Raw genomic sequence first — 23,794 nt, 5'->3', positions numbered from 1 at the left:
GAGCGCTTTTGATAGCATTAACATCATAACAGATAACAAACGTGACTTGCCCAAGGCCTGGGGGCTATCCAGCTCTGCTCGTTATCCGTACGGGAAGATAAGGAGTGCTCAGAGAGGTGATGTTGGTTAAGGAGGCAGCCCGGATCACCCCCGTGGTGTTGGCGTGCGTGGTTTTAACCCCGTGGAAGGCAGCGTGGGCTGCCCCGGCCGTGGTGCAACTGCCTGGGACCGCAGATAATATTCTGCTGCTTCTTGTAGCAGCTTCTGCCTGCAGGGATGAGGTTGTCCGATACCTGTGCTTAAATGGAAACTTGTGATAAAAGTGTTGCGTGTAATCGAGGGTATAAAGCTGCAGGTAGCTGATGGCTGAGGTCTCGTTTAACATTTTTTTTTTTTTTATAAAGAAGAAGATAACAGAAGCTTCGGCTGCTTCTTTATGAGACGGGGTGGGGGAATTGTGCTTAACGAGCAGCGCTAGCTCAGTGCTCGGCGTGGCGTGGTGCGGCAGGATTAGCGCTGCCTGCGGCAAAGCAGAGTTCAAAAGCAGGAAACTCCTCTTGCACGTGTTGTGGAACACGGTAAGAGGATTCGGGACACGCCACTGAGACGTTCTGCTGATCGATGGTCGTGGGACGTTCGCTGGAGCCAGTGCCTGGAAGGTACGTTGGAAAAGAAAGGTCTTTCTGCTTGGTATTTTTTTTGTGCGGAGAGACTAAACTTAGATGTTTAAGTAGCTGCATTCCTCTGTTCCCGTGAAGGCAAACATAAATCGCAGCCTTAGCTGCAGCGGGAGCCGGCCAGCTCGCTTTCAGGTTGAAAGGCTGTTCCTGAAATTAAGATCTTTCCTCCTAATACAACTCGTTAGCCGTTGCAGCAGGCACTGTTGAAGGTGCAAGTACTCCTATACAGAGGTATAAAATAGAGGTATAATGTGTATGGAGTTTGTAAGTGTGTAATATGGAAGTTATCGTGCTACCCTCCATCCTGAGAGCTCCGTGTCCCGCCCGTAGCAGCGGTGAGTGGCGGGGGCAGAAGCCTGCTGGTGGGGCGCACGCGTTGGGCCGTGGCTTTTAGAGGAAAATGGAAAATAAAAACGCCTTTGCTCCCTTCCTGCACCCTTCACCCCTTCTCCTCTCTCTTTAACAATGTGTTCCTGAGACGCGGTGTGCAAGACATCAGCTTTATTGAAGGTATGACCTCTTCTGCTCTCAAACCATCTCTGCAAATGACGCTTGTCATCGAATATTTCTTAAATATTCGTTATCAGCCATGATGGTGCTTGATTAGAGGCACAGTTTGTGCCTGTTTTGTATTTGAGTGGTTCGGTCTCGGTTAGTTCTGTATCATTTGCTGCTTGGATGGGCTTCCGGGATTGGGTTGCCGCTATTTTTTTTGCATTTCTGGAGTCGTGATTTTGTCTTAAGGTCGTGCTGTTGGCCAGGATGATCATCGCACGCTGATGGCACACTGCGGAGAGGTGTCGGTAAGGTCGCTGGTTGGATGGTTCAGATTTGTCCATCTGTTCCCCCTGCAGCATCGTTTCTTGCCTTTTAACTGCTAATTATTTCAGGGGAACGAGGCATGCCATAACGGAGTGTCTCGAAGAGCGGTTGTGAGCTTGCCTGTGTTGTACAGCGCTGAAGAGGTCAGCTGTAGGTAAAAATTTACCTAAACCCCAGAATTCGAGGATTATTCAACCAGCGAACCTACACGGTGTGTTTGGAGTTGCGTAAAGGCAATTCCAGACTCGTCGGGAGTTTCTTTGATGCCGAAGAGTCATACCCAATCTAGGGTTCACGCTTGTTTCGGGTCTGCTCGGCTTTCTGATCCTGATTTCTTAACTGTTTCTTCATTAGTTTGTCTTTGGAGCAGAGCGTTCGTTAAACGTGCGGTGCAGATAAGCAGCTGCGAGCCGGTGCGTTGGGTTTTTTCGGTGTGGATTAAGTGTAGGTTGGTTTATGATTTAATGTTGATTCATAAAGCGCTTTCTAGGAGGCGGAAATTGTATGTGGCTCGTAGCCAGACAGGGTTCACGTAAGTGACTAATTCTGATACGGATTTCCTTTGATCTGTCCCTAAAGTTAATGTAATTATAATATTGGGTAGAAGGATAGTAATTGTGGAATCCTTTCCCAAACCATTTTAAGGGAAGGTCGGAGTGCGGGAGGATGGAGAATCCTTGGGGAACTGCGGCCTCTCTACCACGGTAACCCCGAGCTCGCTGCTGCGTGGTGCGGGAGATGTGGGTGAGCTGCTCGCAGGCCGCGTGGATCAAGAGCGTCAGGCTAATTTTTCCCCTTCCCTGCCTGAAATATTATCACAGGATCATGGGAAAAGGCACCGTTGAGGGTCTCCAGTCCACCTCGCTGTTCAGAGCAGGCTTTGAGCTTAGATCTGGTCCCATGGCAGCGGTGGTGGGGCCACCGCTCAAACCGTTCTGGTCAACAAGGCTTTAGCCTGACCCAAAATTGGTGATCCGGGTTACCAGCAAACCAGTATAAATGAGAAATCCCCAGATTCACAAGAATGCTGGTCGCTGGTTACCCCAGCACCCAAGGACGTGGATGCTGGCCTTGATTTGATGGGGGTTTGTGTCTTTTGGGGCACTTGGCCAGTTGTACTGGGCAATCGTGCATGAGTGCTTCCTGCGGAGGGACGTCTGGACATCCCCTTCGGAAGAGAGAACAATGTGTCTTCTGGACTGTCAGTGGAGAAGACGTGTTTCCTGACCAACCAAGCAGCCTCCTACGATAAGATGGCTGGTGTGGTGGATGAGGAGAGCGGTGGATGTCCTGTTCCTTGGTGTTTAACAAGGCTTTCAGCGTGGTGTCCTACAGTGGACAAAGTGGAGAGATATGGTCCTGGTGGTTGCGAAACTCTTCCAGTCATGGGCTTAAGCAGTAGTGGTCATCGACCTGAAGTCCAGCTGGTGGCCAGTTGCAAGTGACATTCCTCAGGGGTCAATAGGAAGTGTGGATAGTGCTGAAGGTCTTAATCACCTGGATGATAGGACAGGTGCACCCTCAACAAGTTCACGGATGATGTTCCAAGTTGGAGGAGCAGTCTGGAGGCAGGGCTGCTTTTCCAAGGGACCTCGGTGGGTGGAGGAATGGGCTCACGGGGACCTCGGGCAGTTCAGCAAAGGCCGATTCAAAGTCCTTTCCCCAGGATGCAAAACCCCCGTGCGGTGGGTCAGCCTTGGGACGACCAGTTGGAAAGCAACGTTGTGGTTTGGGGTTTAGGAGACCAAATTGTCCCTGGGCTGCATTAGGACAGATCAACCCTGGAACAGAGACCAGGGTTGAGGGGGTCTCCATTCTTGGAGACGTTTGCAACTGCCCTGGAGGGGATTGACTTAAATTGCTTCTGCTTTGAGCAGAGGGTTTGAGCAGAGACCTCCAGGACTACTGCTTTCAACCTCAGTTATTCTGTGATTCCGAGTTTTAGGTTTTTCTGCTGTCTTATGAAAGTCTTTCTTCCTACGATGTAAATCCTCCCTGCCAAAGATTGCCTATGGTAGCAGTTGAATCCTTTCCAGGAAAGGGTCTGAGATTAGAATTTGGGGCGGGGGGGAAAACGCAAGATAAACGTGTTGGCGGAAATTCAGGAGGAAATGCTGCCTCTGCGGCAAGGTTTTACCAAAAGGCCCACCACCTACTTTCCTTTTGAGCTAGAAGCTCTTGATTCTCACAGCACCTACGACTCATAATTCATCTCTGTGGTGTTTTGGTACCTGTTGCTCAGACTGGCATTGAATAGGCCCATTTCTTCCTTAAATTTGGTGTGCTGGAGAAGGAGAGAGATTTCGGGGATCTTTGCTGGACTCTGTCGCCAGTTGTGGCCTCATAGTGAAACCACATCTCCAGCATGCAAGCTGCCATCTGTTTTCTGGATAACAAACAAGTCTGTCTGCCGGGCTGTCCACTGGAAGATACCTAACCTTTACTGGAGCTCTTGAATCATCTTCAAAGTCTTGTTGAGCAGAAGACTTGACTTGGAGTGCATTCTCTTTGCCTAAGGATTGCTTGAGCTCAACATGGTGATGTTCATTAGAACCGTCCTTCAAAAGCCTGTATGAGACCCTGGAGAGAGCTGAGAGGTTTGCCAACTGTCTTGGCTTGATGACCTTGGACATATCTACCACTTGACTGAAGAATGGAAACAGCTCTTTGTCAGAAGGTCGAGGTGTAAGTGAAATACTCTGTGGCTGCCTTTCAAGCATGAAGCCTCTCCTGTTTTCCCAGCTTTATGACTCAAGCCAGCCTTTGTCTAAAAAGGATCCATAAAATTTAAGGCTCCTCTGGCTGGTGCTTCGGCTTCCGTACAGCTGGAAGATCTGTTCTGCGAGTAACTCTTCCGCTAGCTGGGATTGAATGGACTGGACACTCCTTTTTCCCAAGGTGCCTTCTCCAGAGAGACTTATTTGTCATTGAAGGTTTCTGGCTGGAATGAGCAAAGTCGAGCTGTTAGGAACTCTCTCCAACATTGACGCCCAACGTAATACAGCACTGAATCCCTCCCTCTTACTCGTGGCCTCCTGCTCCGTAGTAGGAGATTAAATTCAGGTGGAACTTGCTTGTTTCTGGTGGCCATCTAGATCTAAACTGGTTTCGGAGCTTGGAGAGCAGCTGGGGCAGCGTGTCCTTTGGTTAGATGTGCGTAGCCGAACTCCATGAATTTGAGAAAATTCACATCTCGAGTCTTCTGGTGCCTCGCGTTCCGCACTGAAGGGACACGGCAAGTGCTTCTGCAGGTTCCTTGTCTGTCGTCAGACTCAGGCTGGTGAAAGCCAAGTACAGGTTTTCTGGGATGCTTCCTGCCACGCTCCATCAAACGATGGCAGCTCTCAAATGTCCAGGCAATTCTTCATCTCTTTGTCCAACTCTCATCCTTCGAAATACGTGGTGCCCATTTCACTGCCCTCTCTCCATCTCTGCTGTCTCCAGGGTCTCATCAGCTGAGCTGAAGTCGCTTCCGTTAGTTAGTGGTGGGAATTGGCCACGTCCCTCAGGAGCCATAACATCAGCTGCTGTGAGGCCATTCCCTTATGGATGGTCACTGTACATTTCTGGGGCCAGAAGGTGCTGTGGTACCAGCAAGAGGTCCTTCTACATGGGTTGGGGGACAGCTGAGGAATCTGCAGGGAAGGCGATGGTCCCTTTTCTCCTGGAGATTTCTGGTGGGGACTGGGCCCACAACTGGAGCTGGGGAAGCAGTTCTGTGCCAAGGCTGGTAGATGTGTCCTCCTGCCTAAAACCCTTCTGCCTCTTGGGCAGTGCATCCTCTTCTGAGCAGAAGATGCAACGTTACTCAGGTTTGAGAGCCACTTCTGGTTTCCAACCTCCCATTTGAGGTTCTTCTTGAATTTCCTTCTAGCTACAAACTGCCCAACTCTTCTCTCCAGGAACGACACATCTTGCCAGCTCCATTTCCACCCAGCTCCAGGGCCGAGGCTCTTTGCCTCGAGGTTCTTGCATCAAGGCTGTGCAAGAGCTGGGATGACATCATCGTGAGTGCTGAAGAGCAGCCTTAACGTGGGGGCACGTGGCTGCTTTTGTGGATGAGTTGTGTGAGGACGGGGGTGGATGGTTTGGGCGTGGGGTACTCGTTCTGCCAGTGCTGATGGTCTCTGTCTTCTGGATGTCACCGGCGTGGTGAAACTCGCTTCCCGTCGGTCGTCTGTCCTTGCAGAAAAGCGATGGAACTGCAGAAAGTGACCAGTAAAACAATGACAAATATGTTTGAATTTTTTGCAAATGTTTTCAATTACACTTTTCTGGGGTTCTAACACCGGTCATCTCTAAACGAACCCCTTCTCATCTACCTGCTTAAAATTGAAAGAAGTACTACTGGTTTTGTGGGGAGGGTTTTTTCTTTGTGTGAAGACGGTCCCTAGGCTCGCCGTGTTCACGTCGTTGTCTCTTGCTGTTACAGCTGTGTAAATACCCAACTCCTACCCCGTCCCAGTGGTAAACGTTAAGCCGCAAACGTTCTGCGCTTTAGCGTGGGGCCTCGGTTTTTATCTGCCTCTAGAAGCCAGGTGCGTCAAGACAAGGCCCTTTGGATGGTCAACGACAAGGGCTTGAGTTGTCTTCCTGGCTTACGCTCGTTCTTTTATTGCTCAATTTTTACATCAAAAGTAAATGTTGAGCCCCGGGGTGAAGTTGAATAGACGGTAAAAGAAAATCTTGCTCATATAAGCAAGACTGTGTGCGGATGGATCGCAGGGGACTGGGGGAAGCCCAACTTTAAGCCCGCGTGCTCTTGCGTACAGATGGGAACGGCGGCCGATGATTTGTGTATAACATTGCGATGGCACTCGGCCCCTTCCTCCCGGGGAGTTTCGGTACGTCTCTGCAAGAGCACTTTTGCTTCTGATTGTAAACCGCCCTCAATTTTACGTAAAAAGCCTTTCGTAAAGCGATGGCAGCGTGATATCAGAGCTAATTATAACATTATTTGCGGTAGCCCCCAGGTACAAGAGTCTACAGGCAAACGCCTTTGCTCTGGAAGGGTCTACGCAGTAGGGTGTGGGAGACGTTACGCGACAAAAACGGAAAATAATTTGGGTTGGAACGCAGAGACCGTTTTAGTTTGATGCGATAGTTGATGAGGTCCTCGGGTGTCAGCCTCTGCGTGGTCGGGGAAAGGGGATCTTGTCACCCGGGTTGGGTTCGTTCATCTTCGCGGATCTCTCGGAAAATCCAGTTGGAGCTGAGTCAGTTGGTAGGTGAGAATGAGGAATGGGCCTTTATTTTCAAAACTTCCAAGACCGGCTGAATTGTACGCTGGCAGAACAGCCTTTTCTGCCCCATAGCCCTCGCAGGTTCTCAGTAGGAAGGCCGTTTGTATTTAAAACCCCAAAATCCCCAAGACTTGAACTGGTTTGCGAAGATCCTCCTTGCGCAATCCGACGGTGGTGGTGGTGGTGGTACGTTGACTTCCTTCCCATGAGCGCCTCTTATCTGGAGGATGTTCTTAACTCGCTGCTTTTTTTTTTTTTTTTTTTGTTTGTTTAGCAATCCTGTGGTCAACACTACAATCAAAAAATCATTTTCTTCTACTATCTTGGAAATGCTTTCTTATCATGTGCCCCAAAAAAATTTCCCCAAATAACATTAATCTCCTGAAGTCCTCGGCTGCTCTCTGGTCGTTGGCAAGACTTGCACTGAGATACAGATTGGGTATTTGATAGCTGCAGCCAAAGACTAAGAATTTATTTATTTCCCAAGCTCATGTTTCTTTAAGGTCTTCCTCACTCGTTCCGCTGCCGTACGCATCTCTTCTCGCTAAATACTACTCCAGGCATTGGGGTTTTTTCCCTATATATTGATTGGCAGTCCGGGTAATCGTCGTCAGAGCTGTCTGAGGGCGCGCGAGCCAAATTATTTCAGCTCTTGAAGGGTTTCTGTAATTTCTGAATATGCTGTGGTAGATTTTGGGCACACAAATAGCTTCTGTTAGTACCGTCGGTCTTTAGCGATCACGAAACCATTAATAATTTTGCCGTCTTTGTTGAATCAGCGGCTTCCAGATGGGTAGATGATCGCTTGTGGAGCGGGGCTGGGGCTGTCTGGCTTTGGTTTTCGCGTGCTTTTTGGTAAGATCTCTTTACCCGCTTGGTGCTTTACCCCCTTTTCTGCCTCCATGTCTGAAATTGTTCAATTCTCAACGCTGTGGAAAACATCTGCCCCTTAATACGGTTGAGAAAGTTTTTAACACAAGTCGCAGAGGGTCTGGTGTGATTCTAGCCATTGTAGTTATTTAGTTTCTTAAGAAGGGCTTTTTATTTATTGCTAGCTTGGGGATTACCTGGGGAGTATAAATAAATCCGTAGGGACCTTTCCGTCAGAAATGCCTCCAAATTTTTCTTACTACCCATTCTGAAGTTTTTACAAGCGAGTCGTACGCCAGAAATAGCTGGAGTTATTGGGGAAAAAGCCGATTTAACAGCCCGTGCTCACAGAGGCAGCTGGAAAGGAAGGATCAGAGCCTGGAAAGGAAGGATCAGAGCCTGGAAAGGAAGGATCAGAGCCTGGAAACAGCAAAGGAGATCGTCTGGAAGGAGGCAGCCCGGCCGGCTGTGTGTCCATGGGTGGTTTCGTCCGTCCGCTCTCCAGCCTGTTGCTGCGGCGAAATTCAAAGTTTTCTTGTGTTTTGGATGCAAATTGTTTGCTGGAAGTTTTTCAGAGTTGAGGTCCAAGGAGAAGGAGGAGCAGCAGAGCACTGAGCGCCTCGGGCTGGTCCAAGCCTCGTGTCTGGGAACTCTTGGATTTGACAGTCAGCTCAGGTAATACGTTGTGGCTAAAATGGCCGTAGAAATATCTTCCAGCAAAATTTCAGGGAGTAGAATCAGGAGCTGAGCCCTGTTAAAGAGTCAGGCTCTGACTTTGCCATATGCAAAAGAGACTGTTTTTCACTGGGAATAAGACCGGATCATCCTGACCTTGACCTGAAGCCTTGAACAATCCAACAAACTCTTCGTGGCCTCGTCTCTTCCCCCTGTGTGATGCTGCGGACCCCTGGGCGCTGCCCGACCGTGGACCCGGGACGTCTGGTTTCTCGAGCATCGGCTGGAGACCACCGCCGTTTCGTGGCACCCACTTTCCTGCAAGGGTTAGATAAGTTTCGAAAAACGATTTTTTTTTTTTTTGTCTCTCGAGAGGAATTCATTCAGTCTCTGAGTGGCAGAAGATCGATGGGGAGCGAGGAATCGCAAGGAAGGTTCTCGAGTGTATTAAAAGCAAAATTCGAATGGTGGGATGCCCGCTCTTGCGCGGTGGAGGAACGGAAGTGCCAAATTCATTTTACGTTTGGGGAAAAATCCAGGCAATAAAGTCACGTAACGTGGTTCTGTCTGGTGTGATGCTGAAGGGGTGAAGGAAACTGAAGTCGGAGGGGTTTTCATTACAGCAGTCGATAAGCTGGGGGACAGGAGCGCTCACGGGGGGAGCTCGCTGAACCACTGAACTGGGTGGCTAACAAACCACTCGTTTGTTAACGAGGCTGAAACGAGGACTAGAAGGGTTGGTTTTTAAAAATCGCCGAGTCCTGCTGTGCTGGGTGGCCCAATGCAATGCAACGCTCCGCTTCCCTTGGAGATAATGCGAGGTTTTTGGGGAACTGCGCTGTTTGGGGTGCGATGTTTGTCCGTCTCTAATGTTGGTTGCAACTCTCTTTTTATCTGAACTGATTTTCATAGCAATTATAGTGATAGAAAACACAGTCTGAGTGTTGGATGTGGACGGGTTTCCTTCTGAGCGCCAGTTTTTGGGGCGCTGAGGCTCTCGATGTCAGTCGCATGCGTGGGGCAGGTTGTGTGAATTGATCAGTTCAAGCTTAAATATGCACAGAAATTCAGATTTCAGATGTTTAGGAAAAATAAAGCTCTCCCACACTTCTGGTCCCACGCAAAGGGCAAAACCTTCGGCCTCGTACCAGCCAGGCGGCCGTTTATCACCTCTCCAAGGTGAGGAAGATGATGATTTCCCTCCTCGGTAGCTCTCCTTCGAGCTCTTCGGCGCATCCGTAGTCTGCTGCGGAGTCACCGGTCCCAGTGCGTGCTCTTAGATGGGCCCAGCGGCTTCAATCTTGCGATTACAAATCGTTATTTTGATACTTTTATCCAACTGTCCTTTTTCCATTTGTCCCTTGCTGGGCTCTTTCCATTTTTATTGCGCAGCAATTATCCACCTCAGCCCGAAAAAAGCCTCTTTTGTCGCTCTTTACTGCAAGGGCGGGCAGCGGATCCACGCTCTAATCTGCTCCCCCGAAGGGATCGTGGTACCTGAGGCCATCGGCGTCTCCGCCGGTGTCAGGTCTGTGCTGGTTCAACCCATCGGGTGGGCGTCACGGCCCCGGCACCTTCGTTAACCAGCTCCCGCCGCTTGAGCTGCGACGGCAACGTGGCGTGGTGAAAATTCGGGGGGGGATTTGTGGGGAGAGGATGTGTTTTCCTCTGGGGCAATCTGGGCTTTCTCTGAAGCCTGCCGGTACCTACTGATTTGGCTCCGCGTCCCCCTTCGCTGACCGTGCCGTGCTTTGCCTCCAGGTCCACGCCTGGGAGATCTCCGACCAGTTGCTGCAGATCCGTCAGGATGTGGAGTCGTGCTACTTCGCGGCGCAGACCATGAAGATGAAGATCCAAACTTCCTTCTACGAACTCCCCACGGATTCCCACGCTTCGTTACGGGACTCTTTGCTGTCCCACATCCAGAACTTGAAAGACCTGTCACCGGTCATCGTAACCCAGGTGGGTGCCGAGCAGAGGGGTGGACGGAGCTGCTCTATAAACGTCCGCAAGCGAGGGGTGCGCTGGGGCTGCTTTCGGCGGTAAAGCCCGGACCGTTCTGTCCCAACTTGGCGTTGAGAGCAGGCCAGGAGCCGGGCTCGTGCCACAGCCCTGTCCGTGGGTCACGCCGATGGTGGCCAGCTCCAGCTTTGGTCAATTCTGACTTTTTTTTTTTTTGAGACAAACCTCTGGGTCTCTCCCTTGATTGCTTTTTCTCTGGCATGGAGAGCAGAGAAGGTCAATGCCTGCAGCCTGTCTTCAAGCACAGAATTGTTTGCCCTCCTTCATTATTTGGTTCCTTTAGTTAAATCAATTCATTTATCCTCTCGTTTGCTGTTTGGAGAGGCTGAGAGGAGGAACAGCTGTTCCTGGGGTTTTCCCTGTGCTGCGCCACGGACACCACGCGTTGATCTGCCCAGCACCACCCTGGGTGGGATTTCTCCCGAGGCTCCGGCACGTTCTCAGAAATCCTTTCGTTCCACGTGCAGCATTCCCGTTATCCATAACGTTTCCGCTGCACACCAGGCAGACCGAGGCGAGGGTGCCTGTTCGGTCCCTCAATAACCCAGCGGAGAATATCACCGGGGCGGTGGGCGTTCCGCCGTTAACCACAGCGATGTTGTGAATTAATATCCTGCCTCTGCAGGCGCGGTGTTCCTGCCAGCCCTGCCGAGCGCAGGTCCGATGGTCGCAGCGCCCTTTTTCCGGTTTGTTGGGCAGATTTCGTCAGTCGCCACGCTTAGCTGTGGTTTTTGTTTTGTTTTTTCTCTTTTCTTCTCCTTTCAGCTTGCTTTAGCAATAGCAGACCTCGCCCTGCAAATGGCTTCTTGGAAAGGCTGCGTACAAACACTGGTTGAAAAGTAAGTAATTGTTTGTGTCCTTAAACTCTCAAGTCTTCCTCGAACGGCGAGGTCCGAGGTCGAGTCGTTCGCTGCTGCCGTTGGGTGTCCCGAGGCGCTCGCTCGGCTGGCACAATAATGCCCAATTTCTGTGTTTTCGCTGCCCTGGGATGCCGCGCGCCCAGACTGCCTCGTTCGGGCCGGTCACCGTGCCGAGGTGGCCCCGGGGTATTTCTGTAGCGGGAGGGAACTCCATTCATCTGGGCGATGGCTCACGAACCGGGAAACTTTTTGCTGTTTTTCCGTTGAAAATCATGAGCTAAACCGCTGACAGAGACTCCTCTCGACAGCGCCCTTGCCGCTGGACGCTGGAGCGTGTTTTGCTGAGTCTCCCTGAGATTCCCCTCCGTCTCTCACTGTCCTGTCAACCTACTTGCCGGTATTTAGGTTTTCTGCGCTCGCTTGGCTGTCCCCTGCCTTCACGCGCTGTCCTTCCTCCCTGTCGTTTCAGGTACAGCAACGATGTCACATCGCTGCCCTTCCTGCTGGAAATCCTCACGGTGCTGCCGGAAGAGGTTCACAGCCGATCCTTGCGCATCGGAGCCAACCGCCGTACCGAAATAATAGAAGATCTGGCGTACTATTCCAGCACGGTCATCTCTCTGCTGGTAAGGAGGAGCGACACGCAGCGACCAAGCGCTGGTCAGCTGCTAAAGAAGTTCACGCGGCTTCTTATCCCCCCTCCACATCACTGATCCCAGTTGTTCCAGGTCGGATGTGATCAAAAAGTTGGTCTGTGTGAGACAAACCGATTTTTTTTTTTTTTTTTTAAGTATATATTTCAGTTGCAAGCAGATCAAAATCACAGACAGGTTCTTATTGTCAGCACCGGATTGAAAATGGAGCTAGTTATGGAAGCTTAATAACTTTCTCGGCCTCTCGGCTGGGCTCTCCGTGATACGGGAGGTGGAGGTTTGTCTTCTGCCACTGCCTACGTGTACGTTCAGTTCAGGAGAAGGTCTTTTCCATCGGTCCGGCAGTTGGTTAGGTCTGGATTCCTGTGCGGGCTGTGGTAGTTTTGGGTTAGTTGATGGTTAAGAAATTATTTCAGCCCGCTACAGGTGTGGGTATGTAGATCTCCAGATCATCTGCGGACTGACACAGGTGTATCTCTCTCTGGGTGTTAGAAGAAGGTCATTCAGGTACTTGGAACCGCGATTTCTCTCTCTTCTCACTCCCCTTTCAGCCGTCAGTACGTGCGTGATCGCTGCCCGTGGTGCGATAAGCTGAGGTCATGCAGTTAGCTGCGGGTCGCGTTTAGCGTTGGCCAAACGAGGAGACTGTGGCTGAATCTCCTGCTGGTTCTTCAAAGGTTTCCTCATCCAGGGAGCGTTCATGCTCTCCAAGAACAAGACAGGGCGAGTTTGGAGAGCAGAGAATAAGCGTTGAGGTGAATTGCTTGAAAGGATGTGCTCCTTGCTGGCTCCTTCCTTTCCAGAGACACTTCCCGCGTTCTTCAGTGCTGTTTGAGCTCGGTAAATGAGTAGCCAACCCGATCCCCGACTCGGGCTTCAAATGGAGCATGTGCCGTAGCCTCCAGAGCTTCCCCTTAGCGTCTTACCATTTCACGCCGCTTATCTGGAGAAGGAGAGATAACCGACCTGCGTAGCAAGTCTGTAATTCCGCCGAGCAGCTGGTTAACGTCACCGTGCTCCAAACGGAGTTGAGGTTTGGTGCGTTTAGTTGCAGCGTCTCGTCGGCAGTTGTGCTTTTACCTGTGTTTTGCGGTGCTTTTTTTATGCCGTTTCTCTGACAGAGCCGCAGTCTCCCTTTGCTGTTAGGCTGTCGTTTAGATTTCCTTCGCATTGATGAGCAAAACTGTAAGGGTTTAGTTTTACGCGTGACCATGTTCTCTTCTCCTTAACTGATTCTTCTTCCTGTCTTGCCTGGCTCCAGCGTGCAGCATCCGTGCGTGTCCGCAGTACTGCGCCGCACGGAGATGGGCCGAAGGCTCCACTTGCTCTCGGGAGCAGGAGAGAAGGGAGATGCCCTCCCCGGGATTTGATTCTCTTCTCTTTTCTTGCCCTGCATTGCTTCATCATCTTCCTCCAGACTCGTGTAACCTGCCATTTCTTTTGTCCCCTCTGGCCCCTTGGATGTTAGCCGTGGTCCCTCCCTGGCGTCCCTTCCCTCTCTGAATCCCCTTCTCGGATGGGACCCGACACAAACTCAACCCCCCGGCAGTTTTCTGTGGTTTAATTTGGAGAAAAGGGCAGCGTGGAGATGAGGAGGGCTCGGTTTAACTTTGTGTCTGGCCTGAAACCTTTACAGAAGGTCCCCGTTCTGTTTCCACGCTGCTTTTTGTGCTTAAGAAAGCCACAGAGAATATCTGGAATAGAGACACGACTGTGGTAGATGCTTCTGGTGGATGTTTCGGGTTTGTGAATCAACGTCTGGCGTTGGCTTTCCCCGTGGAGGCCTGGGAGGGAGGATTTGTTCTCCGCAGTTACTCTGGGAGCTCGGAAGGAAGGGGAATCATGACGATGAAGGACGTATCAGGACGCAAGAGTTGAGTTGAGCTGTGTCCTCTGTGCAGTAGCAGCTCAGGTCATGCTCGAGAAGATTCTTTTCTTCCCGCTGAAGCTGTTTTTCTCCTGGCAGAGATCCGTGCCATTTCCACCATGGCCATTAGGGGAGCCCGGTTCCACTTTTTCCGTAGACTTAGTTGTCTTTGAATGACTCCTCCCTCACTTCCGAAACTCTTTTCACCTTCCTCAAGTCCCTGTGCCGTGCCATCCCTCCCAGCTGTCTCCAGCCCTCAGCGCTCTTCCTGGGACGTCTCGTCTCGGAGAAGTCTGGCTGTCACATCGGTGAGACAAGCAGCATCACCTTGCTCTGGCTGCTCGCAGCCTTGCCGGAGACGATGCAAAGCGCCGATGCTGGATTGCGAAGGGTCACAGCTTTGTCCTAAGACTTTCTGCTCAGACTTCTGCATCTGCCTGGAGCTTTCCTGGTAAATCCCAGCACAGACATTTTAACCACCTGCCTGAAGAGCAAAATTAAATTTTCTGCCTGGGATTTAAATGCTAAATCCACTTTCTTGAGTTACAAAATGGGGGTTTTAAAAAATTGCACAGGGACTGTGATGAAGTGCAATGTTCTGCCTTCAGGATGGAAGTGTCAAGTGAGGACTGAGTGAGGAAGCGCCTGACAAATTTGGTGGCCTTCTGCGACAGGGTTACAGCATTGGTGGGTAAGGGAAGAGCGACTGATGGCATCTACCTGGGCTTGTGGAAAGCTTTTGACACGGTCCTGCATGACATCCTTGTCTCTAAAATGGAGACACGTGGATTTGACGGATGGACTACTCGGTGGATAAGGAATTGTCTGGATGGTCGCACTCAAAGAGTTGTGATCAACGTCTTGATGTCCAAGTGGAAACAAGTGATGAGCAGCATTCCTCAGGGGTCGGCACTGGGACCGGCACTGTTTAACATCTTTGTCAGCAACATGGACAGTGGGATCGAGTGCACCCTCAGCAAGTTTGCCGACGACACCGAGCTGTGTGGTGTGGTCGACACGCTGGAGGGAAGGGATGCCATCCAGAGGGACCTGGACAGGCTGGAGATGTGGGCCTGTGAGAACTGCATGAAGTTCAACAAGGCCAAGAGCAAGGTCCTGCATGTGGGTCGGGGCAATCCCCAGCACAGCTACAGGCTGGGCGAGGAATGGATGGAGAGCAGCCCTGAGGAGAAGGACTTGGGGTGTTGGGGGACGAGAAGATCAACATGACCCAGCAATGTGCGCTGGCATCCCAGAAAGCCAACCGTGTCCTGGGCTGCGTGTCCAGCAGCGTGACCAGCAGGTCGAGGGAGGGGATTCTGCCCCTCTGCTCCCCTCTGCTGAGACCCCCCTGCAGTGCTGCGTCCAGCTCTGGGGGTCCCCAGCACAAGAAGGACATGGAGCTGTTGGGGCGAGTCCAGAGGAGGCCATGGAGATGATGCAAGGGCTGGAGCACCTCTGCTATGGAGACAGGCTGAGGGAGTTGGGGTTGTTCAGCCTGGAGAAGAGAAGGCTGCGGGGAGACCTTAGAGCCCCTTCCAGTCCCTGCAGGGGCTCCAGGAAAGCTGGAGAGGGACTGGTGACAAGGGAGGGAGTGACAGGCCAAGGGGAATGGCCTGAAGCTGCAGGAGGGGAGATGGAGATGAGATCTGAGGCAGAAATCCTTCCCTGTGAGGGTGCTGAGGCCCTGGCCCAGGGTGCCCAGAGAAGCTGTGGCTGCCCCTGGCTCCCTGGCAGTGTTCAAGGGCAGGTTGGATGGGGCTTTGGGCAACCTGGGCTAGTGGAGGGTGTCCCTGCCCATGGCAGGGGTGGCACTGGATGGGCTGGGAGGTCCCTGCCCATCCCAGTCTGGGATTCTGTGTTCCTGATCACAAAACCAGCATGGGGCCATGGTTGAAGTCCTCTCTGCTGGTGTGGGCATCCTCAGGTGTCTTCTGGTCAGTGCCGCTTCCCCGTACATACGACACTGCTGCTCGATCGCTGAAAGCTGCGTGCGCCTCTTGGCGGGATCGCTGCTGACTGTGCCAGGCCCCCTGTGTCTTGCTGAGATTCACAGAGGAGTTCTTGATGCCGAGTGTAGAGGCTCCAAGATGGCTTTCCAAAAGTTACTTATTATTTTGCTTGTGAAATTGTGTGTTGGACTTGGGCTCCTAAGCAGTTCTTCCTTGTCCTGCCGTAGATGACGTGCGTGGAGAAAGCAGGCAACGATGAGAAGATGCTCATCAAAATCTTCCGGTGCTTGGGAAGCTGGTTCAACCTGGGTGTCCTGGACAGCACCTTCATGGCAAACAGCAAGTTACTGTCGCTCCTCTTCGAGGTGCTGGTGAGTGTTTCTCTTGGGACGTGAGGTGGTGGTGGGCCATGGGTACCAGGTGGTGTCACTTTGAAGTCTGAGAGCGAGGATTGGCGCTGCTCTTCCACGTGCGCTGTGCAGGTTTGGAAGGTGAGTTTCGTCCCTCCTGTCTTGAGTAGGAACCCTCCGGTCTTTGCCTTGATCGGCTCCTTAGAGCGGGCTGTCCCTCTCCGCTAGCAGGTGGGGAGGAGCAAGCTCTGTGTACGAACAGCTCTGCGCTGCCTGAGATGACCATCCTCCTTGTGTATCGGTTGTCCACTTCAGAGGACGGTCGGAGAGCGGCAAGTCCTCTTCTGGCTGCTGCTGCAAGTTCCCACGTGTCTTCCCACGTGTCTCAAGCGTTGGAACAGGCTGCCCAGAGAGGTGGTGGAGTCACCATCCCTGGAGACGTTCAAAAACCGTGTAGACATGGCACTTTGCGACGTGGTTTAGTAGGCATGGTGGTGTTGGGTTGACGGTTGGACTTGATGATCTTAGAGGTCTTTTCCAACCTTAATGATTCTACAGTGCCCTGCCTCCCCTGGGAAGCTTAGAAGACAGCACAGAACTAACACCGCATGTTGGCTGAGCTCTGAGGGTGAAACCTTGCCCCCTCCCTGGCAGTGTTCAAGGCCAGGTTGGATGGGGCTTTGGGCAACCTGGGCTAGTGGAGGGTGTCCCTGCCCATGGCAGGGGGTGGGACTGGATGGGCTGGGAGGTCCCTTCCCACCCAAACCAGTCTGGGGTTCTATGAAAAAGACTCTGCAGCCCCTTCAGTATTTTTCTTGCCTGCCCACCTTCTATTTTGACCCAGAGAAGAGATGTTCGGAGGTGAGCACCGCTCCCCGCTCTTGGCCAGGCATGCCAGACTCCAAAATCTCTCCTGAGCAGCTCTTGCCTGGTTTTGCCGAAGCCCTTTGCAGCCCGAGAGCGTTCCTGCCACGCGCTGCTCCTGACGCACCTTCTCCCCGCACCGTTTTTGGGAATCGCCGCTTTCCCGGCAGAGCTGGTCACTGTGCGGAGCGGAGGCAGAGGTGTTGGGTGGCAGGAGCGTTCCTCCCACGCTGCCGTGGGTGATCCTTTCAGCTCCGCAAACCCGTTACCACACTCGCCAGCAGACAGTGCATCAAGAAAAAAAAACCTCAAAGACTATTTAATCTTCTATTTATATCTGTTCTCCTTATTCCTGCTGTTCTCAACATCAATTTTGGAGCCTGTATTAAGGGGAAAACTTGCTCGAGCAGGACAGGTTCCATTTTTCTGTGATGCTTGCAAAACGTTCAGAGCAGAGGAGAAGATTTAACATCTGAGAAGTGGCCGTTTCTAGCCGTTACCGTGGGTTGCCACTGCTGCTGAAGTAGGTGCCGGGTGTTCTTTTGAGCACGCTTAGACTTTGAAAGAGAGAGAATTTTGGGCTGAAACCCATTGTGCTTGATCCTTGCTCCAAGCCAAATTGTTTTATGGGGCTCCGAGCGAAATAACATTTGTTCAGCGCTTGCCGTCCTCCTGGGTTTAAGTATTGATTGGGTTTGGCTTTAGAAGTTGTCCGTTGTTGAAGAAACAGCATTTGTTTAATGCTAAAATCAGTATTTTGGGGGTTTTGCTTTGTTTTCTCTCCAGATTTTCAATACAATAATATTTTATCCCTTTTCTGACATTTTCACCTTGGAAAATTAACTACTGAAGGTGTTGGGGTGGGGTTTTTTTTGTCCTGTCCGAACACGGGAGGGCTGAAGAGGCCAGTGAAAGGAGGAGGTTAGGAGAACCCCGCGGCGCTGCGGCAGGGAGGGAGGGCAGCGACCCGAACAAACGGAAAGGAGGAATTCCCGGAGGATCCTGCTGCAGCACCGCCCGGACCTGTGACCCAGCACGGGAATTGTCGATTCCTCCTCCCGTTATGACACAGGATCCCTCGTTTGCATCTGTTCCACGGTGCCCGTTCAATTAGTGACAAACGCAGATGAGGTCCCGCATTCGGTGCGAGAAGGAACAGACAATATTTGTGCCGTGACCCGGGCGATGCTGCGGCAATTTTCCTCCCTCCTTCCACCTTCGCGCGGGACCGTGAATTGTTTTCCAAACGCGTCGAGATCCCATGTGAAAGCACGCGCAGAGTTACCGCTCTTTTGTTTCCTCTCCGTGCTTCGCTGTTTGCTCTTTCCTCCTCTTTAGTATGCCAGGCTCGTCTCCCTCCTTAATTGCTCGGGATTCCCCGGGAGCCCTCAAAGTGCCAGTTAAATCGCTATAAACATCTACCAGGCAGGACCCGAAATCCCCTTGTTCACCCCCAGACTATCACGGTGATAAATATTTCCCACGTCTTTGCAAGAAGCCTCATTTCTGTCCTCGCCGAGGACTCGACGAGCCTTGTGGGTCCCTTCCAGCTTGAGATATGGTGTGATTCCACGAGCCAGCCAGGGTAACGCGCGGCACGATGTTTTATTTCCCTCTGGAGCGCCGTGGATTTCGGTTGGCGTTTCTCCTCTCCCAAGGAAGAGTCGGTGGGGTCCCGTTGGGGAGGGTCAGCTTTGACCTCGGGTGTTTTGCAGGGCTGGTAGGAGTGGGTTTTTGGGTGCCATGGCTATGCAGAAGCTCCACAAAATATGTCAGGAACAACAAAAGACCGTTTTTTCCATTACTGTCTCATTTCATATAGAATCACCGAGCTCTTCGTCTTGTTTCTTGCAGCAACAAGACAAAACATCATCAAACCTCCACGAAGCCGCTTCGGACTGCGTGTGCTCGGCTCTCTACGCCATCGAGAACGTGGAGACGAACCTTCCCTTGGCCTTGCAGCTTTTCCAGGGCGTCCTCACCCTCGAGAGTGCCTATCACATGGCTGTCGCACGCGAGGACCTCGACAAGTAAGTGAACTTTCAGCCGTGGCTGTGCCCGGAAAGGGAGGAGAGGTACAATAATTAACCGTCACGGTGTCAGTCTGCAGTTGGTTTTGGAATCCGACGCGTTTGCCTGCGGCACTCGGAAGTCTCTCGTGCAAACGAGCATTTGTTGAACGAAGAGAAGCGAGCGAATGGCTTCCTCGCCCTTGGTGCGCACATCTGTGCTCCAGGCGTGCGCGTTCAGCTCGGGCTTCGGCGGAGGGTGACGCCGTCCCCGGGCTCGGCTAGCCGGGATGCTTGGTCCGCCTTGGAGCGGGCAAAGCGCGAGGGAAGTTTCCTGAGGCGCAGCTGATGCGTTGCCAGCCGTAAACTAGAATTTAGAAGCGACCTACTGCTCCTGCCGCCGCCTCTCTACAAGTGTCCGTACCTGGTTCAGCTGTTCCCCGTGGGAAGAGGACGGGACGTGCCGGAGTGGTCGTCAGCCCCTCGTTCTTGGCTTACAGGAAACTGCAGCCTTCGTACCTTGATAGAGCACGTTGAAACCAGCGCTTCACGCGCGTTGGCTGCTATGAACCGTTGCCGCAGTGATTGGAAACCCTCCGATCTCCAGCCTCGGTTGATTCTAGGCTGGTTCATGCCGGTTTTCTTTTGCCAACGTCATCTTAGCTTGAATAGCTCCCCAGCCGGATTCCCGGATCCGTTTGTAGGTAGGAAGCAGCCAGCCTCGAGTTTGCCCGAACAAGCCCGGCTTTTTCCACCCTGCGAGACGGCTTGTTTTCCCCAGGGTGATCTGTAGAACTCCCGTTTTGGAATTTAGCTTCCTTGAGGTGCGCGCTGCTCCGGGAGGGATCTCGCTGCTGTGTGTTGGCATCGTGGCATCCCTGTATGCAGGCAGCGCCTCACCGGACATCTCCTTTCTCGTCACCTCGCGGCGTCGGCGTTTTGGTCACCCTCTGACTGATGAGTCCGTCTGCGAGTTGTCGGCAGCGGACAGCTTTTCCTGCTCAAATCCGCACGGTTTTCATTCTTCTGCGTCCCGGCTTTATCGGTGAACACCGTGAGCGCTCGCTCGTCCGTTTTTACGTGGCTGTCGCTAATGAACACAGGCAGGATTGGTTGTGAGATGGGAGCTGGGGAGGTTCCAGATCAAACTGGTATTTCCTCTTCAGCACAGCCCGCTAGCCACCCTGCTAGCCCACTGGTCACCCCTTCCCTCCGCTGAGCCTTACCCAGTTTTACCAGCCCCTGTGTGACCCCCTGACCTCCTGCTCTGCCCCATTTCTCCCGTTTTTAAAGCATCGCTGATAAGAATAAGGCAGGCCCAACCTATTTTTGGTAACCCCCCCATTTCCTTCCGACTTCCATGTCTTTGGAAAACTAGGTAAGAACTTGCTCGCGCTCCTGGGGGTGGATTAACGGGACTGTATCTGCCAAACCCTCTGTCCCCGTCGCCAAATCCGAGCGCGTTTTGTGGCCGTGCGAGGTGTTAACCATTGATGGAAACTGCCGGAGCTGTAGGACACATGTCCGGCATCTGATTTTTTTGATTCCTGGGATGGCGTTTAGCCGCTCCCTGCTCCTTCCACCCTGGCTGTGAGTGAGTGGATCCTTGCGTCCAAACAGCCTCCTCGCTCCTCCTGCCTTCGTTCTTCCCGTTCCAGCCACGGCACTGAAAACCGATGCGTATTCACGTAGTTTTAGCTGTGCCACAAATCTTTTCATCGTGCCGGCGTCTTCAGCGCGCAGCGATTCCACCGGCTGTTTATTACAGCTGGAAAAAAAAAAAACCAAAACCAAACCCTCCCGTGCTGTTTTTGTGACTGTCCTTGACAGGGTCTGGCTCTGGTTTGGTTTCTGGCAATTCCCGCTTGTTCTCTGCTCGTCTCGCCTTCCAAAATCCAGCTGTCTGCTTATTCAGTCCTCCTCCCCGACAGACCGGGCTCGCTGCTGAGGCTTTTCAGATGCCTCGGGCTCAAAAACTCAACGAGCATCCCTCTCCCCTCGTTTCGGTTTGGGGTGCAAAGCCCTGGTATAGCAGATGCCTTTAACTTAAAGAAATTCCAAGCCTCTGCCACATTAAATGAGATTTCTGCAAGCAAAAGGAGTAGTTACTCCTCAAAGTTAGCCTTTTTGATGCCAAAAATTATAGTAGCACCTGTTCCTGTTTATCCTTCCATTTAACACTAATGGAATTAGTCTTCAGTTGTCGAGTTTATTATAATATCCGCTCTGCTTGGTAAGATTGGCTCTGCCACAGCGTCTCTTCAGTCCGCGACTTTGAAAAACCTGAAAGCTTTCATCTTCAGGAATTGCTGGGGCGCGGTATAATTAGTAGTATCTCTTCTCCGGTCTCTGTCGGAGAAGGAAACCTTCCCTAAACGCCTCCAGGTATCGTATAAAGGCCCCGCTGACGGCGCTGGCGGCATCTCGCCGCGTTTGATCTGCGCGTGGGACACGCTGCGGAGCTGTCAGGTTGTAAAGGGTGATAAAAATAAAAAATCTCACCTGGGGGGACTCGCCTCAGTCGCTACGATAGGCTTTGCGGCGGGGGGTTGCAGCACATTTCCAGATGCACGTTGCTTTAGGACTTCCTAAACCTCTCTGGAACAGGAATACTAAACCCCAAAGCTCAGGACTGACGGCTTATCTTGGACCTCTCCCCCCCTCCCAAATCCCTGATTTGAGGTTGTTTTAGCGGTGAGGAGAATCCTTGCTCCGTCACACCGTGCTGTGGCACCAGGACGTTCGCTCTCCTCTCCGGTTCTGCGATCTTAAAGCAGAGCAAAGCTCGACTCAGCCGCTAAATTGTTCTCGTCTTTTGTTTTCGCGCAGCACCGTCCCCTGTACAAGCAACGGGTCATCCTGGGTTTAGTTTTAAAGCGGGTTTGTGTATTTGTCTTCCGAAACGCGGCACCTTCCGGGTGCTGAATTAGCCTCTGGCTGTTTGGGAGCAGATGCCCTGTGGCCCCATGCTCTGGTTTTGGAGAAGTTTTCTCAGATGCTGTGGGAAATATGAAAAATGTTGTAAGATTTGCTTATTGTAACCCAGTGAACAAAAGGCAAGTTCCCCTATTTCAGTGTTTCCCAACCGCTGACGGATGCTGAAGCAGAAGTTGGTATTTCTTGGTCTGAGACGAGGTTCCAGCACACGTTACCTGCCCAGACCAGCTGGTCCTGTGTGGGAGAACTTCTTCTGACTTCTCCTGTTTTGTTTTTTTTTTTTTTCTTTTTTCCTTCACCAGGGTGCTCAATTATTGCCGTGTTTTCACCGAGCTGTGCGAGACCTTCCTAGATAAAATAGTTTGTACGCCGGGCCAAGGGCTGGGGGATCTGCGGACGCTGGAGCTGCTGCTGATCTGCGCAGGTCACCCGCAGTACGAGGTGAGTGAGGTTTTACCCCTGTTCCTCTCTTCACCCCCATCACCAAATCTTACTCATCCAGAGCAGAATCAGTGGGGGGAAAAAAAAAAAATAAAATTTTCTTTTGTATTGCCACGTGGTTGGGAGGCTTCGGTTCCTGTGAGCTGCCGGCTCTGGTTCGTGATGCAGAAATCTGGCTTCGCTTCCCTTTCCCGGCGTCCTGGACCACGAGCGCAGCTCTGAAAGCCTCCGCTATTTTCTTTCCGTGCGGGAGCTGCAGCGTAACTCGCGGTAACTTTGTCCTCCGAGCAAGTGAAATGCTGTTGAGCATCCAAGCTCCCCGACCGTCCTCCCTTCAATACAGAGCATTGTATTTGGGCATGACCTTGTCCTGTCCCAGCGATGCTTAGGAGGAATTGAAGCTCTGCAGCTGCTCAAAAAAAAAAAAAAAAGAAAAAAAAAACTACACTCATTTTTTGGTGTTTGGGGTTTTTTTTCTGCATTAACCATCCTTATAAAAAGGCTGCGTAGGGTTTGGAGCGATGTCCCCTTCCAGCCTGAGCTGGAGGTGTTTGCTCCTGTCTGGGCTTGCTGTCCCCCTCGCATCCCATCAGGATGAAATTAAATTTAATTAAATGCAGAGGCGGTGAGAGGATCGGCTCTAGGTGGGCAAACTCTTCCACTGCTGCGGCTCTCCGGTGAGGACAGCGTACCCACAAGCAGCAAAATTCCCCGTAGCTTTTTGGGGCAGGGTGGGAATTAAACATCTCCTGCTGCCCGAGCAAGGGCACGAATCGCGTCGGGGCAGGGAGATGAAACCTTATCGCTGGCGGATGCGAGCGCTGTGAAATGAGGCGATGTCCGCGCTTTGAAGCAAGAGACGGTTCTTAGGCTTCGACGTTCATTTTGCGGAGAAGAGGCTTTACTTCTGAGGGCTGGTGAGGGGTTTTCACATGAACTCGGTGGGTTTAAAATCCTTTATTGAGTGACACGCGGCAGAGATCAGTGAAGCTGGGGGAACCGGTCCGTGTTTCATCATCGCGTGATGAAGCAGCGCTGATGGAAATCTGCGGTACCCCAGAGAAGATGTCTCTGTCGGGAGCACCAGCAGAGCAGAGAAAAGAAAAAAATGCTCTGTTGCTAACGAGACGTTGAATTTTTCTTTCGAAACAGGTGGTAGAAATTTCATTTAACTTCTGGTACAGACTAGGGGAGCACCTGTACAAGACAGACGATGCGGTCATCCACAGCATCTTCAAAGCCTACATCCAGCGCCTTCTCCACGCTCTGGCCAGACACTGCCAGCTTGACTCGGATCACGTAAGGCTGCGTTGGCGTCGTTTGCTCTGGAGGCAGCAGGGCGGGAGGATTCACAGAATCTCGGTCTGTGGGGGTGGGCAGGGACCCCTGGAGATCATCTCGTCCAGCCCCCTGCCAGAGCAGGATCACCCAGAGCAGGTCGCACAGGATGGCGTCCAGGCGGGTTTGGAATCTCTCCAGAGAAGGAGACTCCACAACCTCTCTGGGCAGCCTGTCCCAGGGCTCGGTCACCCTCAGAGGGAAGAAGTTT

The 23,794-nt window shown here is 52.0% G+C and overlaps 1 protein-coding gene across 3 annotated transcripts in view; it reads left to right on the top strand.

Moving 5' to 3' along the window:
- TNPO3 (transportin 3) overlaps positions 1 to 23,794 on the top strand; it is a 35,469-nt gene that overhangs the window by 2,716 nt on the left and 8,959 nt on the right. For all 3 annotated transcript variants that reach the window (XM_075748885.1, XM_075748966.1, XM_075749053.1), the window contains exons 2-8: positions 10,052 to 10,252; positions 11,078 to 11,151; positions 11,642 to 11,798; positions 15,872 to 16,015; positions 18,713 to 18,888; positions 22,107 to 22,245; positions 23,398 to 23,544. In XM_075748885.1, the coding sequence (XP_075605000.1) occupies positions 10,052 to 10,252; positions 11,078 to 11,151; positions 11,642 to 11,798; positions 15,872 to 16,015; positions 18,713 to 18,888; positions 22,107 to 22,245; positions 23,398 to 23,544 (1,038 nt within the window). The remainder of the gene's footprint in view (positions 1 to 10,051; positions 10,253 to 11,077; positions 11,152 to 11,641; positions 11,799 to 15,871; positions 16,016 to 18,712; positions 18,889 to 22,106; positions 22,246 to 23,397; positions 23,545 to 23,794) is intronic.

Source organism: Balearica regulorum, chromosome 1 (assembly GCF_011004875.1).
Source record: "Balearica regulorum gibbericeps isolate bBalReg1 chromosome 1, bBalReg1.pri, whole genome shotgun sequence".
NCBI classification, from domain to species: Eukaryota; Metazoa; Chordata; class Aves; order Gruiformes; family Gruidae; genus Balearica; species Balearica regulorum.
This window is presented reverse-complemented; position numbering and strand designations above follow the sequence as displayed.